This window comes from Rutidosis leptorrhynchoides, unplaced genomic scaffold, assembly GCF_046630445.1.
Source record: "Rutidosis leptorrhynchoides isolate AG116_Rl617_1_P2 unplaced genomic scaffold, CSIRO_AGI_Rlap_v1 contig145, whole genome shotgun sequence".
NCBI lineage: Eukaryota > Viridiplantae > Streptophyta > Magnoliopsida > Asterales > Asteraceae > Rutidosis > Rutidosis leptorrhynchoides.
Genome location: NW_027266397.1, coordinates 1 through 25,771, shown reverse-complemented (window position 1 = coordinate 25,771; position 25,771 = coordinate 1). Strand labels below are relative to the sequence as shown.

At 37.9% G+C, this 25,771-nt stretch overlaps 1 protein-coding gene across 1 annotated transcript; it reads right to left on the bottom strand.

Moving 5' to 3' along the window:
- Window positions 1-2,506: 2,506 nt before the first annotated feature.
- Window positions 2,507-10,892, bottom strand: LOC139881348 (probable LRR receptor-like serine/threonine-protein kinase RFK1). Its single transcript, XM_071865835.1, has 24 exons — window positions 10,796-10,892; window positions 9,220-9,394; window positions 8,403-8,474; window positions 8,211-8,279; window positions 8,063-8,134; window positions 7,662-7,733; window positions 7,500-7,571; window positions 7,350-7,421; window positions 7,169-7,240; window positions 6,987-7,058; window positions 6,821-6,892; window positions 6,653-6,721; window positions 6,344-6,409; window positions 6,191-6,253; window positions 6,047-6,094; window positions 5,676-5,719; window positions 5,071-5,459; window positions 4,781-4,976; window positions 4,435-4,581; window positions 3,963-4,081; window positions 3,664-3,874; window positions 3,326-3,563; window positions 3,043-3,193; window positions 2,507-2,902 (listed from the first exon to the last, which is right to left on the bottom strand). The coding sequence occupies exons 1-24, from the start codon at window positions 10,890-10,892 to the stop codon at window positions 2,507-2,509; spliced, it is 3,054 nt and encodes a 1,017-aa protein (XP_071721936.1).
- Window positions 10,893-25,771: the final 14,879 nt, after the last annotated feature.

Here is a 25,771-nt window from a genome sequence, read left to right as displayed (position 1 = left end):
AAGGCTAGACCCGTGACCTTAGTGCCTATACCCAGTTTTCGACTATCCTTGCACAAGTCAGTAGTGTCCAAATAGTGTATAATTAGTTAGAAAGATCAGAATTTTCTTATCAAATGATGGAATATATTTTCATGTTCATTTTTAGGTTTCGGTAAATAAAAAGAAAAAAGAAAAGGAAAAGAAGAAGACAATATTGTCATTCTTGAAAAATGACTTTCTATAAAATATTTTCTAGAAATGTCGTATTTTTTGCAAAATAAACAAAACCTAAGGGCTAATATGTTAGTTTATTGAGTGAGATGAGTTTATGAAATATGAGCGCTCAAATGTATTGTAGTCTCTGTTGTGACACTTGTTTCTAGCGAAATCTTTCTATCAAATCTCCTTATAGATGTAGATAAAATCATTAGAATCACATGTTTTTTGTTAGAATTTATTTTCTCGTTAAAGTTTACCATGTTCGATTGGCTTGGTTTCACAATAGGAGATTGGCGACAATAGTCGTCGCGTCTTCTTTTCAGGACTTAGGGAAGTACCATAGGAGGCGAATCCTTTCGACAATAAAAGAGTATCAAGAGACTTTGGCGTCGAGGAGAGAGTTAAAATGATCAAACACCACCTAAAATTCTTTTAAGTCCTCATCTTGATTCTCTCTCTATGATGCTCCGCATAAATGTCTCTTTTAAGTACCTAGCAAGATTATTTTGAAGAGCATTTTGTGACTACAAATGGATAGGCGTTTTGCGCCGGTAAATTTTTGCAGTTAGGAAGAAAATTTTGGGATTAAGACACCGGAGGTCCCTAAACCATTTCAAATTATTCAATTAGTGACTCGACTTTAAAAAGGAAATAACGCTAACACGACATTTGAGGCCCTATTTGGTAACATTCTTGAAAATAACTGATTCTATTCTTTTGTTCACCGAAACGAAAAAAAAAGAACAAAAATCCATTTGATAATTTTTTTTGCTCTCGAGAATAAAAATCCATTTTTTTTATTCCTAGGAATAAATTTGGAACAAAATCAAGAAGTAGAAAAGAGTTACTTCTTATTCGCTAGAATAATTCTTAGAATCAAGTCTAATTTTTCTTATTTTCTCCTCTTTCATCATCATCATCTTCTTCTTCCTTTTGGCCGGTTGTCAACCTTGGCCATGGCCAGTGATCTCGCTAGAGTGCCATCAGCCCTCGGCGACACCAAGCCACAATGAGACTCATTGGCCCGAGCCTTGTCCAGTGCGAGGCTGAGCCTTGTGATAGCCAAGCGACCTTGCCGTGGCCTAGCGAGGCTTCGGCAAGCTTTTCGAACCTAGCCAAGCCAATTGCTCGCCACTGTCGTGGCCAGCAATTGACCACAAAGGAGGAAGAAGAAGAGAGAAAAATAAAAGAAAAAAAAAACAGAGAAAAATAAGAAGAATATATTAAAAATTAAAATAAACAAAAAAAAATATAAGAATCCTACAAAATGTATTTCTATTCCAAGAAAAAAAAAATTGAGTAGAGTGTCTTTAAAAACTCAGAACTTGTTCCCGAGAATAGAATAAAAAAAAATCATTTCTAAGCAAAAATTATTCCCAAGAATAAAATAGTTATCAAATGCGCCCTAAGTTGCATAGCATCCTAAACGGTTTTTTAAAAACTTTTAAAAAATAATAAAGAAATCAGGAAATAGGCAAATTTTGAAAAAAGTTACTATAATGCTCACCAACAATGTAAAATACTCTTTACACATTCACCGTTGGATAAGTGACATATATATTCAGAATTATTTGCTTAACATAAATTATCCACATATCATCTATTTAATGATGAATATATAAAAGCTTTTTTTACAATAGCTGTAGATCTAATGAAATATGAATAAATAAATAAAAAAGCAAAGTGGGAGAAGGTGAGCGTAGACTGGGACAGAGGCGACGGATCGCCACGGCAAGATTTGGCCAGGGACTGCGCAACCCCCGTAAGGCAGAAGTCCAATTAAAACATGACTGATCTAATATTCTGGATGAGGGATGGGAATCCAATAGAGTCCAAAGTATCAGCATATCAGGATACCTGATCATCCCTACTGGTTTAAGCCGTCGTGTGAGGGCACGAGTGCTTTCCCTTTTTCTTTCCAGTCATTTTATCAGGTGAACAGGTGATGAACCTGACAGCAAATCTCTTCATTTCTTCCCATCAAGTTGAAAGAAACGGGTAATTCAGTACACTGTACAATAACTTGGGCACATCTGTATCGATAACTTCGATCGACTTTCGCCCAAAACGCTGAAGAGAAGTAACAAACTAAGAAATGGGTCGCCTACTCAAGCACCAATGCTTCCTTCCTAATTTGTATAACTTTTGCACATCCCAGATTTCCTTGCTGCTAGGCCCCGGCGAGTTTTTCTGCTTCCACCGATCAAAGTCACTCTAGTCGAGGAACCTTTTCTTCAGTCAAGGTAATGGGATTCCAATTTGCTAGTTTGAGATAAGCATAAGTTTGGTATACCGCGGCAACTAATGTTCATGCATTTTGCGGGAGGAGCGTGGAATCTTGATTTACTTCAAACAAATCTTGACTCAAGGTACTTGACGAAGACGGCAACGTGTTGATGGTCGTGGGATTCTGTGCATGGCATTTGGTATAACTTTCCTGTTGCCCGTGCTTGCGCAGGTCCCTCATGGCTTTGAACCTCAGATCTTCGCAGCAGGTGCTCGACTCCAGGAGCACGTCCGGTATGGCCATTTTTCCCTCGAGCATGTTCACCACCTCAGACATCGTGGGCCTTAAAGATGGAGAGGCATTTGTGCACAAAAGAGCGACTTTTACCACGATTTTCGCTTCTTCTTCATTGACTTCAGCCTTTAACTTCTCATCGACAAGTCGCATCAAGTTCCCAATTTGTTGCAAGTGACAGGCCTGCAGCATAATTCAACATAAATCAGTACTTCATCATAGAGCTATTGAAAAATTCTTGTGCTGTGAGAATGGAGAACCCAGCCCGATCGTTAATATAGTATGTTCATGTGGTAAGTCGAGTCAGCGACTAGGAAAAATACCCAATCCAATAGACAAAAAAAGTCGTCGCTCGGCAGGCTACTGTTATTGCTTTTCCCGCTAACTATCTCCAAGGCCACGACTCCGAAGCTGTACACATCGGCTTTGTATGTGAGGTAACCCCACAATGCATATTCTGGAGCCATATATCCTCTGCAAACAAAATCACAATCTGTTAAATTGACAATCTTAAGAAATTATAGCATCACCAGAGAGCACAATCTGAATTCTAGGCATCGTCAAGAAATTTTGGACATGGAATTTGATAGGGAGAAGATAACAGACATGGTTCCGGCAATTTTGGTGCTAATGTGAGTCTTCTCTTCTTCATGAAGCCTGGCCAGTCCAAAGTCTGATATCTTCGGGTTTAAATCTCGATCAAGCAGCACATTAGTAGCTTTAATATCTCTGTGGACAATCTTAAGTCTAGACTCTTCATGTAGAAAGGTGAGACCCTTAGCAATCCCGGTGCAGATTTTATGTCTCGTGGACCAGTCTAGCTGAAGTTGATGATAATCCGGACCTGTAAAACCCAAGAAGCCATAGTTGCTCGTTATTTCGACGTCTGTCAAGGTACTATTTTGTATGGTGCTTAAGTCATAGCTTGTATAAGTAGAACTGACCAAACAAGGCACGAGCAAGACTATTGTTCTCCATATACTCGTAAACCAGCAATAGTTGATCTCCTTCAATACAGCACCCGTGGAGCTTTACAAGATTTGGATGTTGTAAGCATGATATCATTCCTATCTCGTTCAGGAATTCTCGATTTCCTTGTCGCGATTTCGATGAAAGCTGCTTAACTGCTATTGCAGTGCCATCATTTAATTGACCCTGCATGCAAACCCAACTACTAGAATTAATTTATAAGAAGGTCACACGAAGATACATGGAACGGGACAAGACACATAACAGCATGCACCTTGTAGACAGCGCCAAAACCACCTTCCCCAATTTTGTTTGCAGAATCAAAGTCATTTGTTGCAGCTCTAATTTGTTTTAAGGAAAATGTCCCCGTCTGCAGATCTAGTCCATCCATGCCTATATAAGCAGAGAATAGACGGAACATGAAACCAGAAAACTCAAGAAAGCAAACCCAAAAGAGAGAATTAGATCACTGATAAAGTAGAGACAAATATATACTCTATAGTTAGGTACAAGTGTGTTCATTAGTGATGGCTAAAGCTGTGGAGCAACAAATTGAATGTCTAATTTTGCGCAAGCCCAAGTAAGCTATTGGTGACTCGCACAGTAGACTAGAGTAGCTGTGTTTTTTTTCATTCAGTTAAAAAAAATGACGGGTGGTGAAGCACCAGATTGTGGTGTTCTCAAGCAAGTCAGATTGATGACAGAGAACATTCAGTCATATTTAACAAAATTCATAGAAACTGCACCTTGTCTTCTCTTGGTTCTTCCTCGGAAATAGCCTTTCCACTTAAGTATACAGAGTGATAAGAGAACAATGCAAAATGCTCCAGCTCCAACTCCAACTACGACATAAGCAGTCTTTTGTTTTCCACCGCTTGAACACCCTTTGACATCTGCCCAACAGAAACAAGACGAACTAATGATGAAAATGATCGATTGCACAGCTGGATAATGCTAAGAATCATAACTATCATATCAAAGGCTGAAGAACCAATGTATTATTCTTGTCAATGGCCTCAAACGTTATGCAGCTCAGCATCAGACTATAGAAATCATCCGGCTATATGAAATAGTGAAAATTTTCAGCCTCACCTGAAACTACAGAAATGGAAGAAATAAGCGGACCATAAACTCCGCTCGTGGGAATCCTCGTTGTCCCTTTTCCAGCAAAAATTAGACGAATCTCCAGCATATTATTTGTCACATTGACATTATAGACTTTTTCTCTTAGCTTCTGAGCACCACCTGCTGCAACCTCAATATCATAGTCCTTCAGAATCAACTTCCCCTGTGCCAAAGTCATTTAACTAAGATTTAATGTGCCAGAGAATTGAAACAATATGCAATGTGAAATCCAGGTGTTCCAATGAAAACTTAAGTACCTGAACATAAACATCAAATACTCGCCTCCCGAGGCTCTTGTATGTTTTGTCGTTAGTGAACTGTATCTCTGCAAATCTGAGTTTCACAGTGTACATCCCGTTCTCCAAGCAATAATGAAAATAAGTCAGTGAAATCGGGGCTATTCGTGCTGTTGAATCCAAGACAGTGAGGTTTGAGGGAAGTAGATACACATAATAGCGCAGATTTTCTGCATCATTATCATCCAAAAAGTCCCCTGTGCTACTGAATCCCCAGAACTTATCATGATTCAAATAGAATTTTGCAGCACCGCCTTCTACATCTTGATCTCCTTGATATGTGATCTTCTGCTTAGATTCCTTGATAGTTGCATCTTTTCCACCACAATTAACGTGTAAACAACTCGAGTCTGATAGAAAGATTTCATATGATTCAGAAAACTTCTGAACTTGACGGAGAGAGACAATAACAGAAAACGTGACTACAGCACCATGCAGTGGACAAGACCAAACAGTGGATGCTCAAAATGGACAAGAATATAAAAATTGCAGCAGTTTAACTATACTTTGAAAATTTCATAGCTTTTGAAGGATGCTGAGCAATGATTGAGCAAGCAAATACTTACAATGTGGACATTGAAAGTTCTCCAAGCAAGGAACACCTCTGCCTCTGCAACAGATGTATAAACAAATTAGCCCCGACCAGTGACCATACCCAAACCCTTCATTTCACAAGAAAACTCGGTGAGAACAAAAAAAACTGGGTATGCGGTCATATGGCCATTTGGCAATCAATATATTTGAACCCTTCGGATAATTACAGATCTGAGACTTCTGTGAAAAAATGTTTGTGAATGAAGAGCCATCATATGAAAGATGATCACTTTGGCAACAAAACTGTGCTTTCAACTGAAGCATTCAAGCTTTTTACCTGAATCCACCAAAAAATAAAATGAAGAATGAAGACCTATATTGGGCATGATGAAAGGAATCTTACGAGTTATTTTCTGCTGAGGAGCTTCTAAACAAATTCAAGTTCAGGTTCCTGAAGAAAATGGGAGAGTAACAAAATCAGATTTTCCATGAATATCTTACAAAAGATATCTCAAGAGAAATATAGCACAGGTACTGGTGAGCTCACATGTTTTCTCGACAAGCTGGTTTGTGAGGACCTTGCCACGCTAAGTTGTTGTATGAAAGATCGCTGCACACAGGATGGGGAAAACTAACTTCAAGATGGTAAGAATCAAGAGGATGGTGAGGGCAATCAACTTGATAAGAACAAGAAACATACACACTGGTTCCTTTCTTCAAGATTGAGTCTGGAACACTTCCCGTTAATAAATTTTCGGTAAGAAATCTAAGCAAAAATCACGTGACATAATTTATACAATAGGCAAAGAAAGAAACCATTAAAACGACATTCAATTAAGAAAGGTATTAAGTCATCTGGATGCATTATGCCACATGGTACGGGCCACAAGCAGATTTTATAAGTAATTTTTCTTTTTTTTTAGCTTTGCACTCACATATGTAAGAGATGGCAATACAAGAAGACTTGCATGCACACATGCATTCACGAGCATGCAGATGATGAACTTACATGAATCTTATGAGCTTTAAATTGATTGTAGCCGGAATTTGCCCAGTCAATTTGTTAAAACTGAGATCCCTAGGACCATGAAGACATAAGGTAAGCTTGCTTACCTTGCTTCAGCTGTAAGAAGACTATTGAAACTTCTCAAGTCAAAACTTAACAAGATTCACTTACAACAATTCTAGATTCTGCAATTTCCATATGTATGTGGGAATCTGCCCAGCTATGTTGCAGCTTCTCAGTACCCTGTAACAATATTCTGCAAAGTTTAATAACTCAAACACCAAGCACGGCACATCCTAGGAGAATCCAAACTCTGTATTGAGGAACTGAGACTAACAATCTCACTAGGCCTGTCATGTTGTCCAGTGCAGGAAATAGCTGGAGAGGACCATCAATGTCACTAATCCTCCTGCCAACGTATTTAATCACAGTTATTTAACTGTGAATTAAACAAATATATGACTTGCATCCTAACTTATAAACGATAAAGAATTAATTGTGAGAAAGCTAATTACTCACAGCTCCTCTACTTTATTCAAAGCAGAAATCTGTGATGGAATGGGTCCTTCAAGTCCACTAGCATGCATTTCTCTTCAAGAGTTAAGGTGTATATGGAAATACTCAGTATGTAAATAAAAAGAAAAAACACGTCTATCATCAAACTTAACCAACACAAGATGTATTTAAACCATGATCTTACAGTATATTCAGCTGCTTCCAGTTTTGGATAAAATTAGGTATTTTGCCGTTGAAATTGTTGTCATTTATTCGACTGCATTATGAAATATGAAGTGTTATAGGCATTCAAATCGCAATAGTTACGAAGGAAATAAGCACATCACTGTCTTACATTTCTGTCAGATTTTCTAATGCGGCAAATGTAGCTGGCACGTTTCCTGTTAGCTGATTGGAGGACAAAATCCTACAACCATATCATGGCAACGATAAGTAAATAAAAGTATAAAGCTGGAAGAAAAATTGTCCCAAGCGTAGGAGTATTAGGGATTCTTACAAAGTCTGTAAGTTGATTAAATTCCCAAGCTCATGAGGAACAGGACCAGAGAACTGATTGGCTTCAAGACTCCTGATTAAGAAACTCTATAATTTTTATTGAATTAACCAAATATAATCTTCTGTAATAGACTCCAACTAAATCATCTGAAACCAAAGGCATTTTAGCCATTTTTCTGAAATTCAACAAGTAGAGTTTTTCCAACAGTCATGAGAAAGAAATTTTATATAAATGTTCTAGATATACATAAAAGGAAGTGGCAATCAATTGGTTGAGAAAGGCGAAAACAAACTGCAAAAGATAGCTTCCATGGAACTAGCATCTCTGATGGTTTCAAAATGCAGCAATTGCCCAGGAAAGAAATGCACCACAGAAATAATTAGATTTAGCACGAAACTTACAAATCTGTTAGAGAGGTAATGTTTGTCAATGATTTCGGTATTGCTCCTGATAAGCGATTCACAAGAAGAGAGCTGCATGGCCATTTTTCTGTTAATAGTCAATCAGAGGAAAACATATGATGTGAGGAAATCGAGGAATATTGGTTACATTGATGTCAACTGCATGGAACCCAACTCATCAGGAATTCCACCACTGAGGTAGTTGTAAGCAAAATCACTGCAATGCAAGAGTTCACCAGCATATTATTCACAAAAAAAATTGCTATTTACCCCAAATTATAATTGGACATGAAGTAGCAAAATAGCGTGATAGATGAAGGGAGTGGAAACTAATCCTTACATCTCTCTGAGATAAGGGAGCTTTGCTAGCTCAGAGGGGAGGATTCCGGGTAGACTATAATACTTCAGCACTCTGTGATGCACAGAATAAGCAGATTGATGTTAAGCACAAGAGACGGCTTCATAATGTATTTGGAAAGTTATAGTGTAACACCATCAATCAGCATTGAAAATTGCAGATAAGATTGCTTTAGTCAAAAATACATTGAAGAGACCGATGTACATCTTCAGGAAACAGCATAAATAATCACAAAGATAAACAGTGATATATCCCTCTTCTTCACCAATGCCACCATATTTTGCACTTTAACAACTCTTTTGCTTTTCTGGAAATACATATAGGAAGACATTGTGTTTTGTGGTTTGTTAAAGCAAATGTCTAGGGGAAATGGTGAAAGCTATCAAATTTTGAACAGCAGTTATATCTTCTTTTAATTGGACTTGTGAGGGTGATTTCACACTTTCAAGAACAACAATGTCAAGACACTTGAAAACTTTACGTTGCTGCTTTCAGAAACAGCTCAACATCAAGTACAGTTTTAGTAATTGCAAGAGACATTTTGATGAGAAAAAAACTAAAATGTATTTGTCTAAGAGCGGAATAGTGATCTTATTTTACCAATGAACTGCATCAATTATATTACACAACCATTATATTATGAAAACACAAGTAAACAATATAATGTATGACTTCATTAAAATTCACAAAGATTGGGGCAAAAAACGAGGAGTAAGTATGAAGCAATGCAGGATGGTGGAGTAGCATTGAGATGGTAATCAACGAAAGAAGCTTCAGTGATTCAATGAGGGACTTATACATCCTTACGACATGACAGAAGGTATCGTTCCCAATGTTGCAATCACAACCAATGCTACTCTCAGCTTCTGCTGGCAGCTGCAGTCCTAACCCAACCCTTTGTATTTCACAATTGTCACTATCAAAATCCCAGAATGCCGACCCCATTGCGCTCGTGATCTTGCGGAGAGCATCAACTAAATTACATGAATAGGAAAGAAGCACCATTAGAGAAAGTGAAAGGTATAAGTTATGATTAGCAATGAGAGGAAAATGACTAGTAATGAAGGATGTAGTTGCTTTGCCAAAGAAAGTTAATGCTCTGGTAGACTCTTACTATATCCAATTTCTCTCACTTTCGTGATTTTGGAAAAGAACATGAGAAAAAAATAGAAACACAAAATGAGTTACCAGAGTCAAGAAGTTCAGACCAAAGCCCCTGCTGTAAATGTCAAGTATCTATTTAGAGAAGACGATCAGTATCACTCTCTTCTGTCAGATGATTCAACCACGGAGACAACCTATTACTCTTCTGTATAATTGTGGCTTCAGATGGAAGAGGTAAAGGTGCATCTGATGCATCATTATCAGAAAAATGAAGGTGTATAATCTCGACTTTAATAATACAGTGTTTGCAAGGCAAGTAAAACTGCAGGCATGGAGTTTTCTGCAACACCATCTATCAAAAGAACTGCTTTTCTATATATTTGCCAAGGCCATCTCTCTCCAGCTCTACAAAGTCAATTTACCAAGATAGCCACAACGTTGCTCATTATGGTGGGTTCAACACAAAAGTTTATCCAGGGCTATAGAATCAGCCTCAGCTAGGCCTAAAAACCAAGACTGGAGAGTCCTGTTGGAGCATGTCCAAAGTAAACAATTGTGTAGAAGAGGTGACCAGGATAACAGCAACGACAAGGGTTATTCACTTTACCACAGTGGACATCTATTTTAGAGTTGTCATAACATTCTCAAGGACACTCAAGATTGCTATACGGACCAGCAAGAAAAGCCACCCAAAAACTGTTTCTGCATAGGTCAGCCAAAAAATTCCCATTGCTCGTACCAGTTCCATGAGCCCAAAAGAGAATTTATCCATCCATAAAGCATGTGGCATTCAATAATATACCTAATATAGGCATCAGGCAAGTCCACTAAAGGATAAAGTAAAATTGCCTTATCCAAATTGGAGTTTTTTAACATAAGAGTCCCATTATCTGATCGAATATTATAAAATAGAAAGTAACTCTTATCTTCCCTTCTTCGTGGCTACAGAAAGTGAAACTCCCATCTCTACTTACCAATCAGAATACCAAATTACTCCCATTAAAGTCCAGAAAGGAATCGCAAGCGTGAATCTTACATGAATCTTATTCTAATTGTCCCCATCTCCCGGTCAGCTCCAACACTGTCATTAAATAGAAATAATATACAGAATGGAGAAACAGAGCGCAACAAGCTAACCCCACCTACTCTCAGGAACGTGAACCAACCGAAACCCAGGCTTCAAGAGAGCAAAAGCTTGCAACTTCCCCACAATTTCTCAGCATCCAAACACGTACTTACACCATTCACCGCGAAAAAAGATTAACTCGTACCTTCCGCTTGGGGCAGCCTTGACTCGGCCAGCCACACCAACCTGAAGCAGCTCAACCCCATGAAAATCAAGAAAACGAACGAGTTCTTGCCCGCCATGTACAAATTAGTCAGGAGTTGATGCTGCTCTCCTAATGAAGCTAAGGGCAAGCGGAAACCTGCTGTTGAGGCTGAAAAGATCTGTTGAATCACCCAATGGACTGAATGTCCGAATTAATTTGAGTGTGATATAACCTCGTGTAGAGAAGCTATTCGCCGTATTATTTTCTGAAATAATTATAGAATGAAGGCTGGCATGGTAAATTTCATTCGCGAGGCGACACACTGGTTGTTATGCGGTTAAGGAACTACCAGCGTGTGACACATTTGTGATTGGTTTGTCTTGTTTGAAAAGAATTGAATATTTCGAGAAGGGCAGAACCACTGGGCAGACGGAGAAAAGGATGTGGACGTTTCTCTCCTGCTGTCGCCCTCACGGGCGTAACTAGATTTTCCTTGCATGGACGCGAGGTCAAAGTGAGCTTAATCATGAGGTTAAAATCCATGCGGTGGAAGAACTGTTGTAGTCGACCTGATGTTATACTATTTTTTATACGTGAGCCCCGCTGTCAAAATGAAGACGGGCATCTCTTTTGAAAAAGGTTGCATTGAGTCTTGTCTTTTCGTTGGAAGATGAACAATTAGAAAAAAAAATGTGTGGTTGAAATATGTTTAGAGAATAGTAATGTTGAGTCCGATCATCCAAATGAATCCGATGAACGAAATAATGGTTTGTGCTTCTTGGTAAAGCATAAGATTTTCTAACGATAACTCCTTTCGTTAATGTGATACTCATAGAAACTAATCAATCAAACCAAATAATGATTCATTCACACATTGAAGAAAAGTCAAAGAATGAGTTGATCAGCTACACAAAAATAAGAACCTAAAATTGCAGGGAGGATGTCTTTTTTTTCTCAATCTTATCATAAATGAACTTTATCATTTCCAATTCTCTATGATCTTGCTAACGATAAATCAAGCACCGAGAATTTTGGTAGATGCAAATTAATTGTCGAAAGAGACAAATCACTTCAATGGACACACTACTGAAGTCGTCTTAATTTTGAAAGGAGTTCCTTAGAGTCTTTGCTAGAAGCTGCACGAGTCACAAATCCAATAGGACTGTCTTGCAAGTTTTTTTAACTGTTCATCTACGTCTGGATATGGTAAAGGAATTAGACGAGTGAAAATGACTGAATCCTCCCAACTTTTAACTTTTTTTTATTTTTGCTTCTTCCATTTTTTTTTTTAATCTTGGATTTGCACAATTTGTTACCTTTCTATTCTTCTCTTATACAAATACACGTGAACTCACTTTTTTTTTTTTTTTTTACGATATTTCGAAAATTGAACAAATGACATGAAGATAAAGAAAAATAATTATTGCTTTAAAACAACTAAGGCAGATGCACTTCAATATTATATTTTTTTGCTCTGTTTTTTTATCAAAATTTTGTAGCGCGTGCATTTTGACTTTTATTTAAGACGAAATAGATGAAACCAATAGTCGATGGTTGTGCCACTTCCTAGGCTCCTCTCGTTCTCTTCACTTCTTTAAATTTTTTTATAAAAATATATTGATAAATACAATTGTTTATTAAGGAATATGAAAGCAATATCTATTTGAATGAAAATGTTTACGAAGGACAAATAAACTCACCCATGAACAAATTAAGTCCACTACTGACGGTTTTTAATACTGGAATTTACTTACTAAATATTTCATAATTTACCGTGAATAAATAAAATTAATGATGAAGAAATAATTTTAGTGACAGATAGATTCACTTTACCTTACCGAAAATGAATACCGACAACAACTACACTTGACGACACAATAATTTTCATTTTCCTTTTGAATTTTATAGATAAATGTCAACTTTATTTTTTGGCGTATAGATGTCGTACGTCGTACAAAGTAAGCTTCTGACATGCCACCTAAACCACGTGACTTCACTTGAGAAGTCTCCCGGATAAGAGTATGGGAATAGTACGGACGTCGTGCATATATATTTTTTTGTTTTTTCAATTTTTTTCTTTTATTCTTAATTATTCAAATGCGAATTCGGTAGATGAACTCTTGATTTTTCAAATTTATAAGGGAGTTATCCGTCAAAACCTCTGAATTTTCTTTTATTTTTCCAGTGAAGTTCATTGGAGTCGGTGAATTGTCATTAAAATAAAGAATAGGATAAATTGCAAGGATGTAGACATTAAGCCATACTTATGGATTTCAATATGGACAACCAAATTAGATTTAGCTAGACATACTTGAATTGCTTTTAGATATTGACAGACACCGAGAGTAATAGGGTAAGCAAGCGAAATCACATACTAACTTCCTCCTAACATAAAGTATGAAAATTCCAATTGGATCATAAACTTATTATACATAATACCAAATTAATTATAAACTTTCAATTTTGCATATGTGGTCCTAAATTTTTGTGTGAAATTCCAATAAAATCCTTTCTGGCCAATTTCAACTGGAAATAGCTAAGGTAGCGATCCATGTAGGATGTTCTTTCGAGTAGAGTTGCTTGTGTTAGTATGCCACATAAAGCAGTTGGTGATAATTGGATACTATTTCATTAATTTCCTATGACGATTGGCCAGGAAAACCATCTTGGAATATTCACGTAGAGGTTTAGATCTATGATGATGAAATTGGAAAGTTTAAAACTAGATTATCATTTGGTTTATGACTAATTTGGTAATTATTTGGGTTCATACAATGAAAAACCCTAAATCGGTATACCTAAGATAAATTTACCCTACATTAATTTTTTTACTATCAAAAACACAAAATTGATACATTTGTAACAAATTTAATCTCTGTTAGTTTCAATTAAATTAGATTAATAGTATAAAAAACCACAAACTAGTATACTTGTGATAAAGAAAAGGTAAAACACCAAATTGATATACCCGTCAATTGTCACGTGTTATCTAATTCAGCAATTTGATAGTAAAATTTAAAGGAAACTAACATATTATAAATTTGTCACGGGTATTTAAATTTGAGATTTTTTATGGTTAAAATATTAATTTAAATTAAATTTATTACATATGTACTAATTTGAAAATTTTCATAATATCAGCTCTCATAATCTCGGCTGCGATGTGCACAACTTGGGTTGACCCTTGCGTGGCACGCACAAGCAAATAATGAGTACGTATGTACATGACGCAAAGATCTACTTTACGACCATCATATGGAGTCCCTAGGTAAGAGCCAAAAGTCAAATTTGCATTAATATAAGACGTAAAAAGTAGCAATCCAGATCAAAGCAAATTCTATTTTAATTACGTCATGTGATAAAATGGGGTTTGGTTTGAACAAATGAAGACGAATATAGATGTAGACCATTCGATTTGGTTTGCTCCTCCACATCAAAGATGCCTCTAAGGTAGTGGGACATAAGTTCGCCTATATAATGCTTGGCGATACGCTTTAAATCGAATAAGCTTGGATAAACTAGGGTATAAGATCCAAGGCATGATAATTTTATCAAACTCGGATAATATAGTTGAAAATTAAAAGAGCGTTCACTCGGTCACCATGAGAGATAGAGGGAGTGATGGTGCATCAATGTGAATTTGAGAGTGCTGTTTCCCCCTCCTTTCTTGTCTTTGTCACATCAGTTCACAGTATGCCATCACCAAATCACACGTCTTTACTAGAAGAAAATTGCTCTGTCATGATCCGAATCATTTCACACATCAAGTCTTGAAAAGAAAAACCTAAAGAGATGGAATTTTGACTAGGCCACCATTTTTGAATAATATCACAAGCCTTTCATATTCAATATGGAACTTTGGATGTTAAAACCTCAATCCAAAGAAATTGAAATATCAAGATGCTTGTATTAAATATTATTCCACATCACTTGACTAGATGTCACAAATGCTTTATCTATCAGTTTAAACTTTTAGATTAGATTTTCTAAGGGTGTGTGGACACGATTTGGTCAATTGGCCATGTGGACAAGGAGAGCCACTAGCACCATTTTCTCTTCTTTAAGTCAAAAGTTTTACAGTTGATCCTAATACCATATTCAAAGATTGTTCCTTAAATCATGAATTTTCTGCTTGCAGGTGGACAGATTCGCAATGCTATTTGTTAAGACTAGGTTATGCAAAACGTATCGCCCAAACTAGGGGCCACTTGGACTGACCGGTTTGGTCCAATTTTCGAAAGTGTCGATCTAGTTCCCTGTTCCTAAAAGTGGAACTGGTGTTTAAGTGGTCCGGTGGAGAACCAGACCAGGTTGGACTAATTGAATATACTTTTTTATTTTATTATTTCTTCCTAAAAAAAAAAGAAGTAAAATGCGAAGTAAACACTATCTCGGTTTGGTCTAAGTAGAGGGGAAAAAAGGAATGGAAAAGAAGTAGTGGGATAATATAAATGATCATTTCCATTGGACGAGACCAAAATCAGACCAGATCGATGGTTCGGTTCGGTTCCTGGTCTTACGACCAATTTGCCTAGTCCTCGCTTCTAATTTTTGGTCAAAGCAAAGGATATTTCGAGTTTTGACATTTCATGGCCTAACTAGTCCCATTCATATTGCAAGGATTCTAAAGCATTAGTGAAGTCAATGAAGAGAGATGGGGGTAATGAAGTTCTGTTTGTCATTTTTCCTTGTCTCCGTTCTGTTGTATGCGTTGAGGTATTTTTTCTTGCACCATACTAAGTTCACCTTTTTCCTGACCTAGCGAAATGCAGCCCATCCCTGTCGAGATGAAGAGAGATTTAGTTTCTTAGCGCTTAATCCCTAGAAATTATCTCAAGAAGGAATACTCGAATTCGCCGGCTCACATCTGTCAAATTGTTTTGAGTCCCCCTTGTATTTCCACCTCGGCCAATTCCTTGGTGATTAGTCTAGGAATGTTTCTAGAATAGTGTGACTATTAGAAACACACTTAATGCTAAGTCGATTAGGTGGAATTCAAACAAGACTGATGCTAGAGTCGGGAGAATGTTGGGTCCATTGGCTGGGTCCACTTTCATGTGGGGCCCAGCTAGCAGTAAATAAAAATTAAAAAAAAAACAAAAAGAAGTGGAAGTGGGGTCGTCTGTGTGTGCGTCCAAAAAATGAAGAGGAGAGAGAAAACGGAAAAAAAAAAAAAACTACAGATACAAGGGAGAAGAGAAGAAAGGAAGATGGCTATAACTTTGCAACTCCGATTAGAAAGCCAAATATTAACGGAATCGACTCAAATTTCAGTATGTTGTTTGTGAGACCGAGGGCTACAAGTTGATTGTTTTTGTTTGTCGAGAACCATCTTCGAATTCTCCAGTTGCGGTTAAGGTTTTCTTGCTCCAAACTTGTTTGTTTACCTATGTGATAAGAAAAAGATGATTGTAATGTTGATGTTGAGTCTCTAGTATGTGACTAGAGAAGAATACTTTGTGTATCCTTCTATTCTTGGTGATTAGTGGATGTTTTTGGGCAGTCCATGGTTTTTCCCATATCAAGTTTTCCATGTTAAATCCTTGGTGTCGTTATTTGTTTTGTCTACTTATCATTTCGGCATTATATTTGCATATTGTGAGGCTATACATTGCTGGTTGTTACTGGGGTTACGAGATTTTAAATTGATTTATTATCGGGGGAGAAATTGATCATGGATTGCGTTTGGCCTTGGTGAATTGTGTCCCCAAGTTCTCCCCAATAGGGTCAATGTAGTAGAAGTCAGATATGTTTGTCGTTTAAGCAAACAGAAAAAGCTATATCGAACATTTGTAAATAGTTTAGGGACCACGTGGAGCAAATTCAAAGTCTAGAGACGATATTGCATATCGTGTTAAAGTTCAGGAACTATTTGTATCATTTTCAAGGCATTAACGTAAGGAACTTCCAAAATGAAAAAAAAAAAAAAACAACAAAAACAACAAAATCAAAATTTCAACGGACAGAAGACACGATACAAGGAAGTTTTCTAGAGCATCCGAACTACAATTGTCGAGGCATGCCACGGTCAAAGCTTAAGAAGCATAATGATGGATAGTTGAACTCATTCTATCTTGACAAGTAATTTCTCCCCTCTGATCACTAGACGCCCCTCAATCCCAAAAAACACAAGTTGTTTCATCTGCTCATCTTCTAGAATGCACAAAGTTTACGTTGCTCGCAAAGGGATGCATCGCGCATTTTTCTTGCACGATCCGATCGATTCTTATAGGTCTTGATGAAATTACAATGGAGTTGAACTCTCATGGTGGACACATCGGAGAGAAGGGTGAACCAAAAGCAAACACTGCGCATAGCCCGATGCACATGCCTTTGCCAGATTGCAAAGTTTCGATAGTGACACTCCTGGCCTTTGAATATAATTTGACCCAATCACGTTTTCATTATGAGCAAAGCATGTTTTCTCAATGGTGAATTGAATTGTGCTTAAATTTTGGGAGAATTTAGCATTTAAGGACCAGAATTATTGAATTATTGCGGATCAAGATCAGAGACGTGCATAGATAGTGCTTACACGGCTCCTCGAGCTAGTTTTTTTTAATTGGCTTGTTACGACAGTATTGTGGATGACAAAAAACAAAACATACGATCCTATATATTATTTTGAAACTCTAGGAGTTTAAATCATTAGTTTCGAATCGTAGGGCAACCCTTGCGGTCACCTGATTTAGTGAATGATTGCTACCCAAGAAAGCCCAATTCGACGAGGATGGCCCTCTCCAAGCCAGGCCTAGGTGTCACTCTCCAAAGGTTGGCAAGCAAATAATTTATGATGAAAAGTCTCTAAACGATGAGAATCAACTATAAAATATCTGCATCAAGGATTGAAGTTATTTATAGTGTTGTTCGTCCAATCCTTTGTAATAACTACTTGTAATAACAGATTTGCAAAGTAGATTTGTTTATCATAAGAGATTCATTGTTCCTAACCCGACTCTACTCGTGCATACGGACAACACTTTGTTGGCTGCGTTCATTTTTTTTCCCCTCAAATAGGGGAAATCCTATTGAACTTATCGTTGCCCCCTAAACGCTATGTAGGATAAAAGGTTGTTCTATATGGACTTACCGGATCGCCACATACGCAACCTTGGTGGACGTACTCGTCCATCTCATTTAACCAAGAAGATGAAATTGGTCATGAATGCTTCAAAAATCAGATCAACCTCGGAGGGAGCCGTGGTTGGGATCTGTCGAAACGTCGAATGCATCATCACCAATGGCTTTGCTTTGAAGAACCATGGTGATTCTGCCCTAGAAATTGAAGTCTCAACACTTCGTGCGGTTTTCTCGCGACTTCTGGAGACAAAGCAGAGGAAGACTTCGGCTTCAACTGGCCTGTACTTGGCGATGGAAGTGGAGACAGATTGCTTGTCACTCGTGGAGAGTTTAACGGGCCAAGTTCCAGGCCCGTGGACTGTGGAAGCAATTTTGAAGGACTGTAGGGTTTTGCTGGCCCAACTTGCGGAAGTCTCAGTGTCCTATGTGCCCAAGGAAGCGAACAAGCCGGCGGATTGGACCGCAAAAGCCCATTGGGAAAACCTTCTCCCTAATGGTTGGCTGCATAATCCCCCCACCTACTATGGTTTGTATTATGTACTGATTTTGAACTTAGTTGCGTTTCAGCAATGCTTTAGTAATGAATACTTCCTTCGACAAAAAAAAAAAAAAAGTCACCTAATTACTTTCAATGCATTGCATAGAATAGTCTTACGATTAAATTGGATAAAAAGTCCTAATTTTTTTGCATTTGACCAATACAATCCTAAAATTCTTAATTGTGCCAATTCAATTATAAGCATTTTTTATATTTTGCCAATTGAGTTCATTTGGGTAATTTGAACTGAAATTACTGACGTGAATAATGGTGGTATCATGTAAAATGGCTAGTGCTGATGTAGACAATTTTTTTTATATATATTTAAAATAATTTAAATTTTAAATTTTCTCTCTTTTGTTTCCTTTTTTTTCTAACAAGTCTGGCAAGGGTCGCTGGCCGACCCTCGTCAGTTGTGGCCCTTGCCTAGTGACGATGAGAGTTGGCCAGCGACTCTCGCTAGCCACCAATTATGTCAGCGATTTTCGACTAAATTGATTGGATGGATTCAATTGGCAAAATAAAAAAAAATGTTAAAAAATTTGATTGGTAAAAAATAAAAGATTTATGACTGAATTAACCAAAGTATAATAAGTTTATAACGTTTTCAAAATTTTTTTTGGATTAAATATGGACATTTCTCATGTGATGCCCGGCTTTCATGAACCAAGAAAGATTCACGTGACTTAGTTCACCCCAAGAAGTCTCACTTTTACATTCGTTTGTGTTGATCTTATCCATATAAGAGCATCTTGCACCGCTAGTCTTTTTATAGGTCCTCTCATTCGCAAGTCTTCCGTGACAATAGTTCTCATTTAACATTTCAAATAGCAAAACCTTCTATTGTAGTTCTTTTATGGCATTAAGAATCTTGACTTTTAGCTTGGTTTTATTCATCCATCCTCAACTCAATGAAATTTCTTCCAACCGGTTTTTTAATTGGTAGGTTATAAATATTGTTATCAATAGAATTCTTTTATGGCATTAAGAATCTTGACTTTTAGCTTGGCTTTATTCATCCATCCTCAACTCAATACAATTTCTTCCAACCGGTTTTTTAATTGGTAGGTTATAAATATTGTTATCGCTCATGCGCAAACTTGATTAAAGAACAAATTTGTAGCACCAGAATGATGGACCTAAAAACCACCTACCGAACCTCTAGTGGTTCCTATTAAAATATTTTATAGTCAACTAACCACAAATTTGTTGACCCAAAAAAAAAAAAAAACTAAGCACACATTTACCTTATCTTGTTTTTTTATAAAAAATAATTGATAATGATTTCACAAGATTCTAAAAGATGATATATTCCAACGTCTCTAGACATGTTATTTATCTTCAACATTCATAATCTATGTTACCTTCCTATTTTTTTATTATTTAATGTCAAATGATAATGGATGTGTAAGAAATGATACAACATTTGAAGTTAATCTACTATATAAATCAATGACGGCGTTACAAAATTGTGCACGTACCTCTTGATCTTATTTGGTAGTTTCGTTAAGTATGCAAGAATTGAAGGCAGGTAATAATATCATTCTTTTCATAGTAATGCAGTGTCCGAAAGTTTTGAGCTCCGGATTAATTCCCATTTGAGCAACCCTTTACAATTTCGGGCTTATACAATGATAACCTTATGGAACTTTGTTTTGTCACAGGAACTGAAAAGGCGTGGCATCGAAAAGTTGGAACGAAGCTCTCTTTTACCATGCTTTCATACCGCGCGTCTCACGTATGCATATCAGGAAATCAATCGTGCCATGATTTTGGAAAACCAATTCAACATTAACTGTACAAGGGAAATTTATATAGATTATTATTTTTTATTGGTACGGATATCAATTCGTCCTAAACTTTTAATTTGGTTAATTTAATCCGAAACTTGTAAACAATTTGTCAATATAGTCATTCCAATTAATTTTGATTGGAAATTGCTGAAGTAGAGAATTTTTGCAAATGTTTAATTTTTAGATTTTAGATTTTTTTTCTTTTTTCTTATTTCTCTCTACTAGTTCAAGGCCTCGATGGTGGCCACGAAGGTTGCCGGCCATAGGCGAGGGCCATAATGCCCTCACAAGTCCCTAGTAAAGAAGAAAAGAAAAGAAAGAAAAATGGAAAATATAAATTATTTAGAAAAAAATAAGCAAAATTATTTAAAAATTGCAAAAAGTGTCAAGGTCAGTGTTAGTCGTATCACAGAATAGCTAGCGTCCATGTCACGATTTTTGGCCAAAATTAACGGGGAATACTGTATTAGTAAATTATCAAAATATTTATGAATAAATTGAAAGGTTTAGAATTGAATTAGCATTCGTACAATGGAATTAAGAATTTTTGTGTAATTATACTTAAAAAGAGAGCAAACGCATTGTTTGCCTACGAAAAGGGCAATGCTCTCTCCCATCTCTGGTTAATTTCCTCCAAGTAGCCTTTTGATTTCTAATTGATACATAAATGTGAACATTGCCGATACTATAGTACCACAAAAAATCCTCAAAATTTAACCCATGAGATGCCAATATTTAAAATATTTTTCGCCTCGGGGCAGTAGTGTGGTGGATCCACTTGACATGTCAATGTTGAAAATTGCGGATAAAATTGCGGATCCACTTGCCAATATATATATATATATACTGAAGAGACCAATTTACATCTTCTGGAAACAGCATAAATAAGCACAAAGATAAATACTGATATATCCCTCTTCTTCACTGATGCCACCAAATTTTGCATTTTAACAACCTTTTTTCTTTTCTGGAAATACATATCGGAAGACATTGTGTTTTGTGGTTTGTTAAAGCAAATGTCTGGGGAAAATGGTGAATGTTATCAAATTTTGAATGGCAATTATATCTTCTCTTAATTGGACTTATGAGGGTGATTTCACACTTTCGAGAACAACCTGTCAAGACAAAAAAATTTACGTTGCTTCTTTCAGAAACAGCTCAATATCAAGTACAGCTCTAATAGTTGCAAGAGACATTTGATGATAAAAAAAACTAAAATGTGTTTGTCTAAGAGCAGAATAATGATCTTATTTTAATGAACTACATCAATCTTATTTCAACCGTTATATTATGAAAAGACAGGTAAACGATATAATGTATGATTTCATTATAATTCACAAAGATTGGGGCAAAAAACAGAAGTATGAAGCAATGCAGACTGGTGGTGGAGCATTGAGATGGTAATCAATGAAGAAGCTTCAGTGATTCGATGAGGGACTTATACATCCTTTTGACGTGGCAGAAGGTATCGTTCCCAATGTTGCAATCACAACCAATGCCACTCTCAGCTTTTGCTGTTGGCTGCAGTGCTAACCCAACCCTTCGTATTTCACAGTCGTCACCATCAAAATCCCAGTATGTCGACCCCATTGTGCTCGTGATCTCGCGGAGAGCATCAACTAAATTGCATGAATAGAAAAGAAAGCACCATTAGAGAAGTGAAAGGTATAAGTTACGATTGTCAATGAGAGGAAATTGACTAGTAATGAAGGATGTAGTTGCTTTGCCAAAGAAAGTTAATGCTTTAGTAGACGATTACTGCATCCATTTTCTCTCGGTTTTGTGATTATGGAAAAGAACATGAGAAAAAAAAGAAACACAAAATGAGTTACCGTAGTCCAGAAGTTCAGACCAAAGCCCCTGCTGTAAATGTCAAGTATTTATTAAGGTCAGTATGACTCTTTTCTGTCAAATGATTCAACTCCGGAGACAACCTATTACTATTCTGTAATATTGTGGCTTCAGGCGGGAGGGGTAAAGCTACATCTGATGCATCATAATCAGAAAAATGGAGGTGTGTAATGTCGCCTTTAATTATACAGTGCTTGCAAGGCAAGTAAAACTGCAGGTGTGGTGTTTCTGCAACACAATCTATCAAAAGAACTGCTTTTCTATATATTTGCCAAGGCCATCCCTCTCCAGCTCTACAAGGTCAATCTACCAAGATAGCCACAATGTTGCTCATTATGGTGCGTTCGACAGAAAAGTTTATTCAGGGCTATAGAATCAGCCTCAGCTAGGCCTGAACCAACACTGGAGAGTCATGATGAAGCATGTCCAACTGTGTACAAGAGGTAACCAGCATAACGGCAACGACAAGAGTTCTTCACTCCACCACAGTGGACTTCTATTTTAGAGTTGTCATAACATTCTCAAGGACACTCAAGACCGCTGCACAGACCAGCAAGAAAAGCTACCCAAAAATTGTTACTGATTAGGTCAACCAACAAGTTTCCAATGCTAGTACCAGTTCCACGAGCCCAAAAGAGAACTTATCCATCCTTAAAGCCTGTGGCATTCAATAATATACCTAATATAGGCATCGGGCAAATCCACTAAAGGATAAACTAAAATTGCCTTATCCAAATTGGAAATATTAACTTAGGAGTCCCATTATCTGACCGAATAATATAAAATAGAAAGTACCTCCTATCTTCCGTTCTTCCTGGCTATAGAAACTGAAACTCCCATCTCTACTTAACAATCAGAATACCAAAATTACACCCATTAAAGTCTAGAAAATTCGAAAACGTTGGGTAGAGAGATTCTCATATGAATCTTACACTAATTTTCCCCATCTCCCGGTCAGCTCCGACACAGTCATTAAAAGGAAATATTATACAGAACGGAGAAACAGAGCGCAACAAGCTAACCCCACCTACTCTCAGGAACGTGAACCAACCGAAACCCGGATTTCAAGAGAGCAAAAGCTCGCAACTCTCCCACAATTTCTCAGCATCCAAACCCGTACTTACACCGTACACAGGAAAAGAAAAAAAAAAGGTTAACTCGTACCTTCCGCTTGGGGCAGCCTTGACTCGGCGAGCCACACCAAACCGAAGCAGCTCAACCCATGAAAATCAAGAAAACGAACGAGTTCTTGCCCGCCATGATCAAGAACCTCGGCCTCCCCAGGAACTAATGGCAAGAAAACTCTGGAGCTCGGACCTATTCTGGGTATGAGGAAGAGAGAGGCCTTGGAGCTCGAGCAAATGGCAAAAAAACCAGCAAATGCTGTGCTCCGTACTCAACGTAGGAGTTACCAAAACAAACGAGACCTCCACTTCCAGTTCCAGTTCCCAGATGGAAATGGAAAGAAAACGGGTGAGAATGCTGGTAGTCGGAAACAGTTTGACTAGTTGGCGGTTAATGAGGAGGGGATGGGATTTATCTTTATTCATATTTCGGTTTTTTAATCGATGCATGTCTGCTGGTTTCTGTCCTGTTTGAAAAGAATTGAATATTCCGAAGACGCGACACGACCATTCGGCAGACGGAGGAAAGGACGCGGACGTTTCCCCTCTTGCTGTCATTCTCCACAGGATCTCTTTGCACGGAGGCGAGGTCAAAGTGACCTTAATCATGAGGTTAAATTCCATGAGGTGGAAGAACCGTTACAATCAATCTGATGTTATGTTCTCTTTGACATGTGAGCCATTGTTGACACCTAATTTAGGATTTTTATTATTTTATTTTTTATATATAATAAAATGGAGGATAATAAATAAAATAAAACATTTGGGTTTGTGGAGGGAGATTTCAAAAGAAATAATGAAGTGTTTTTCTTGTTGAACGCATATCTTCATTTCAAAATTTTAAAAAAAATTTCGATTGTATGATTTTGGAGCCTTTTTACTGTTGGATGGTTGAGCAAATATTTGCAAATCTTCAACAACTTTGAGCACTTTCGCTATAAAATGCGAGGCTTCAGAACCGAGCGAGGTGGGGGCTTCTCTTCATTGTTCGTCCAAGAAAAAATAGCAAACTGAAGAGAAAGAGAGAAAAAGTACAGTCGCAGAAAGTGAAGGGGGGGAGGTTTTCGGAAGAGAGTGAGAGAGACAAGTGAGAGAGAGTGTCAGGTGAGGGAGAAAAGTAAGAAAAAGAAGAAAAGGAAGAAAGAGAAGAAGCCGTCCGTAGGTCTTCGAGAGGAGAACAAGAAAAGCAGAAGAGTGAAAAAGAAAAGTCAAACAGCAAAAAAGAAGCTTTTGCTTCTGCAAAAGGAACAGAGAAGACAAAGACGTGCGGGCAGAAAAAAGGAGAAATCCTGTTCATCTTCTTCCCTTTCGGCTCCGCAGTCACTCCACTTCGCAGCCGTTCGAGTTTTTTGCTGCACCGGTCGCTGTGCGGCGTCGTCCGTGATTTCGCCTTGCTGCCTCTCCTCACCGTGTGACGCCCACGATCGGACCCGAGCCAAATCTGTCCAACGTCTGCACTGCGCCGGCTCCGAGCTTCCCTGACGACCTCTCTGTTCGTGATCTACCCAGCCCCTCGCCGACGTTTGCTGAAGCTGTGCCGCTCCTGACCGCAGTAGCTCGAACCAGATCTACACCACCTGCGCCCGCCTCTGCAGCGCCCAGACCTCCTGCGCTGCTCTGCCCCGACGCCGCCTCACCTTTGCTCGACCCGGTGCCCGACGATTCCCCTTTGTCGTCGCTGAGCACCACCAGAACCCGCGCCGGCCATCGCGACCTGCTGCTGCCCAGCGCGACGCCGGAGCTCCGAAGCCCGCCGCTCCTGCTCCGAGTTCCACTGCTGACCCGCGACGTCGGAATCGAGCTGCCACACACCCGTGAGACGCCACCTCTGCCGGACCATCACCGTACCTCCGGGAGCTCTCCACTGGTGCTCTGCCTCAACCCGAATCAGTCCCAGTAGCCCGACGTCCCTGCACCCGACGTTGCTGCTCCTCTGCTTGCTGCTGTACGCCCGAACAGAGCCATCTGCTGCCTCCTCTGTTTTGCTGCAGGTCTGGTTACTGCCGAACCTCGCCGGAGCTCCAACGGACAGCCCTTGTTCCGAACGGCAACCCATCACCGAACCACCAGCTGCTCCTCGCCATTCCTCAAGCCAACCGTGAGTTGGACTAGGTGATTTTCTAGATATTTGATTTCATGTTTTTTTATATATTCTAACTTGATTTGTTTTGATTTATTTTTATCGTTAGGAAATTTGTCATATTAAGTTATGATAATCAAAAATATTGACCCGCGAGACGTCAGGTTAGATTTTTGATTATTTCAACTTTTTATGGCGAAATTCATGAATTTCTTTACATCATTGATTCATATTAAAATGCCATTGATTTACATGGATGGATTTTTATTTTAGCGTGTTATTATTTGCTCATCACATATCATGCATCATATTAGATATTTAGGTTTATACTCATTTCACATTTGAAGCAACGTATTTTTGTTTCTTTAAGATTCATGTAGAATTAGGATGATTTTCCTTTAATAAAACCAAAACACAAAAAAATATTAAAAAACAAAAACAAAAAATGTTATTTAGGTTATATAGATTTTATAATGCACACATTACATGTTGCGTTTTAATTAGAAGGTT

Excerpts from the sequence above, each read along its gene's own strand:
- LOC139881348 (XM_071865835.1), bottom strand. The coding sequence starts at position 10,892 with ATGGCGGGCAAGAACTCGTTCGTTTTCTTGATTTTCATGGGGTTGAGC. Across the intron at positions 9,395-10,795 it reads AAGGCTGCCCCAAGCGGAAG|TTGATGCTCTCCGCAAGATC; the intron begins GTACGAGTTAAT and ends CATGTAATTTAG. Across the intron at positions 8,475-9,219 it reads TTCTGTCATGTCGTAAGGAT|AGTGCTGAAGTATTATAGTC; the intron begins GTATAAGTCCCT and ends TGTGCATCACAG.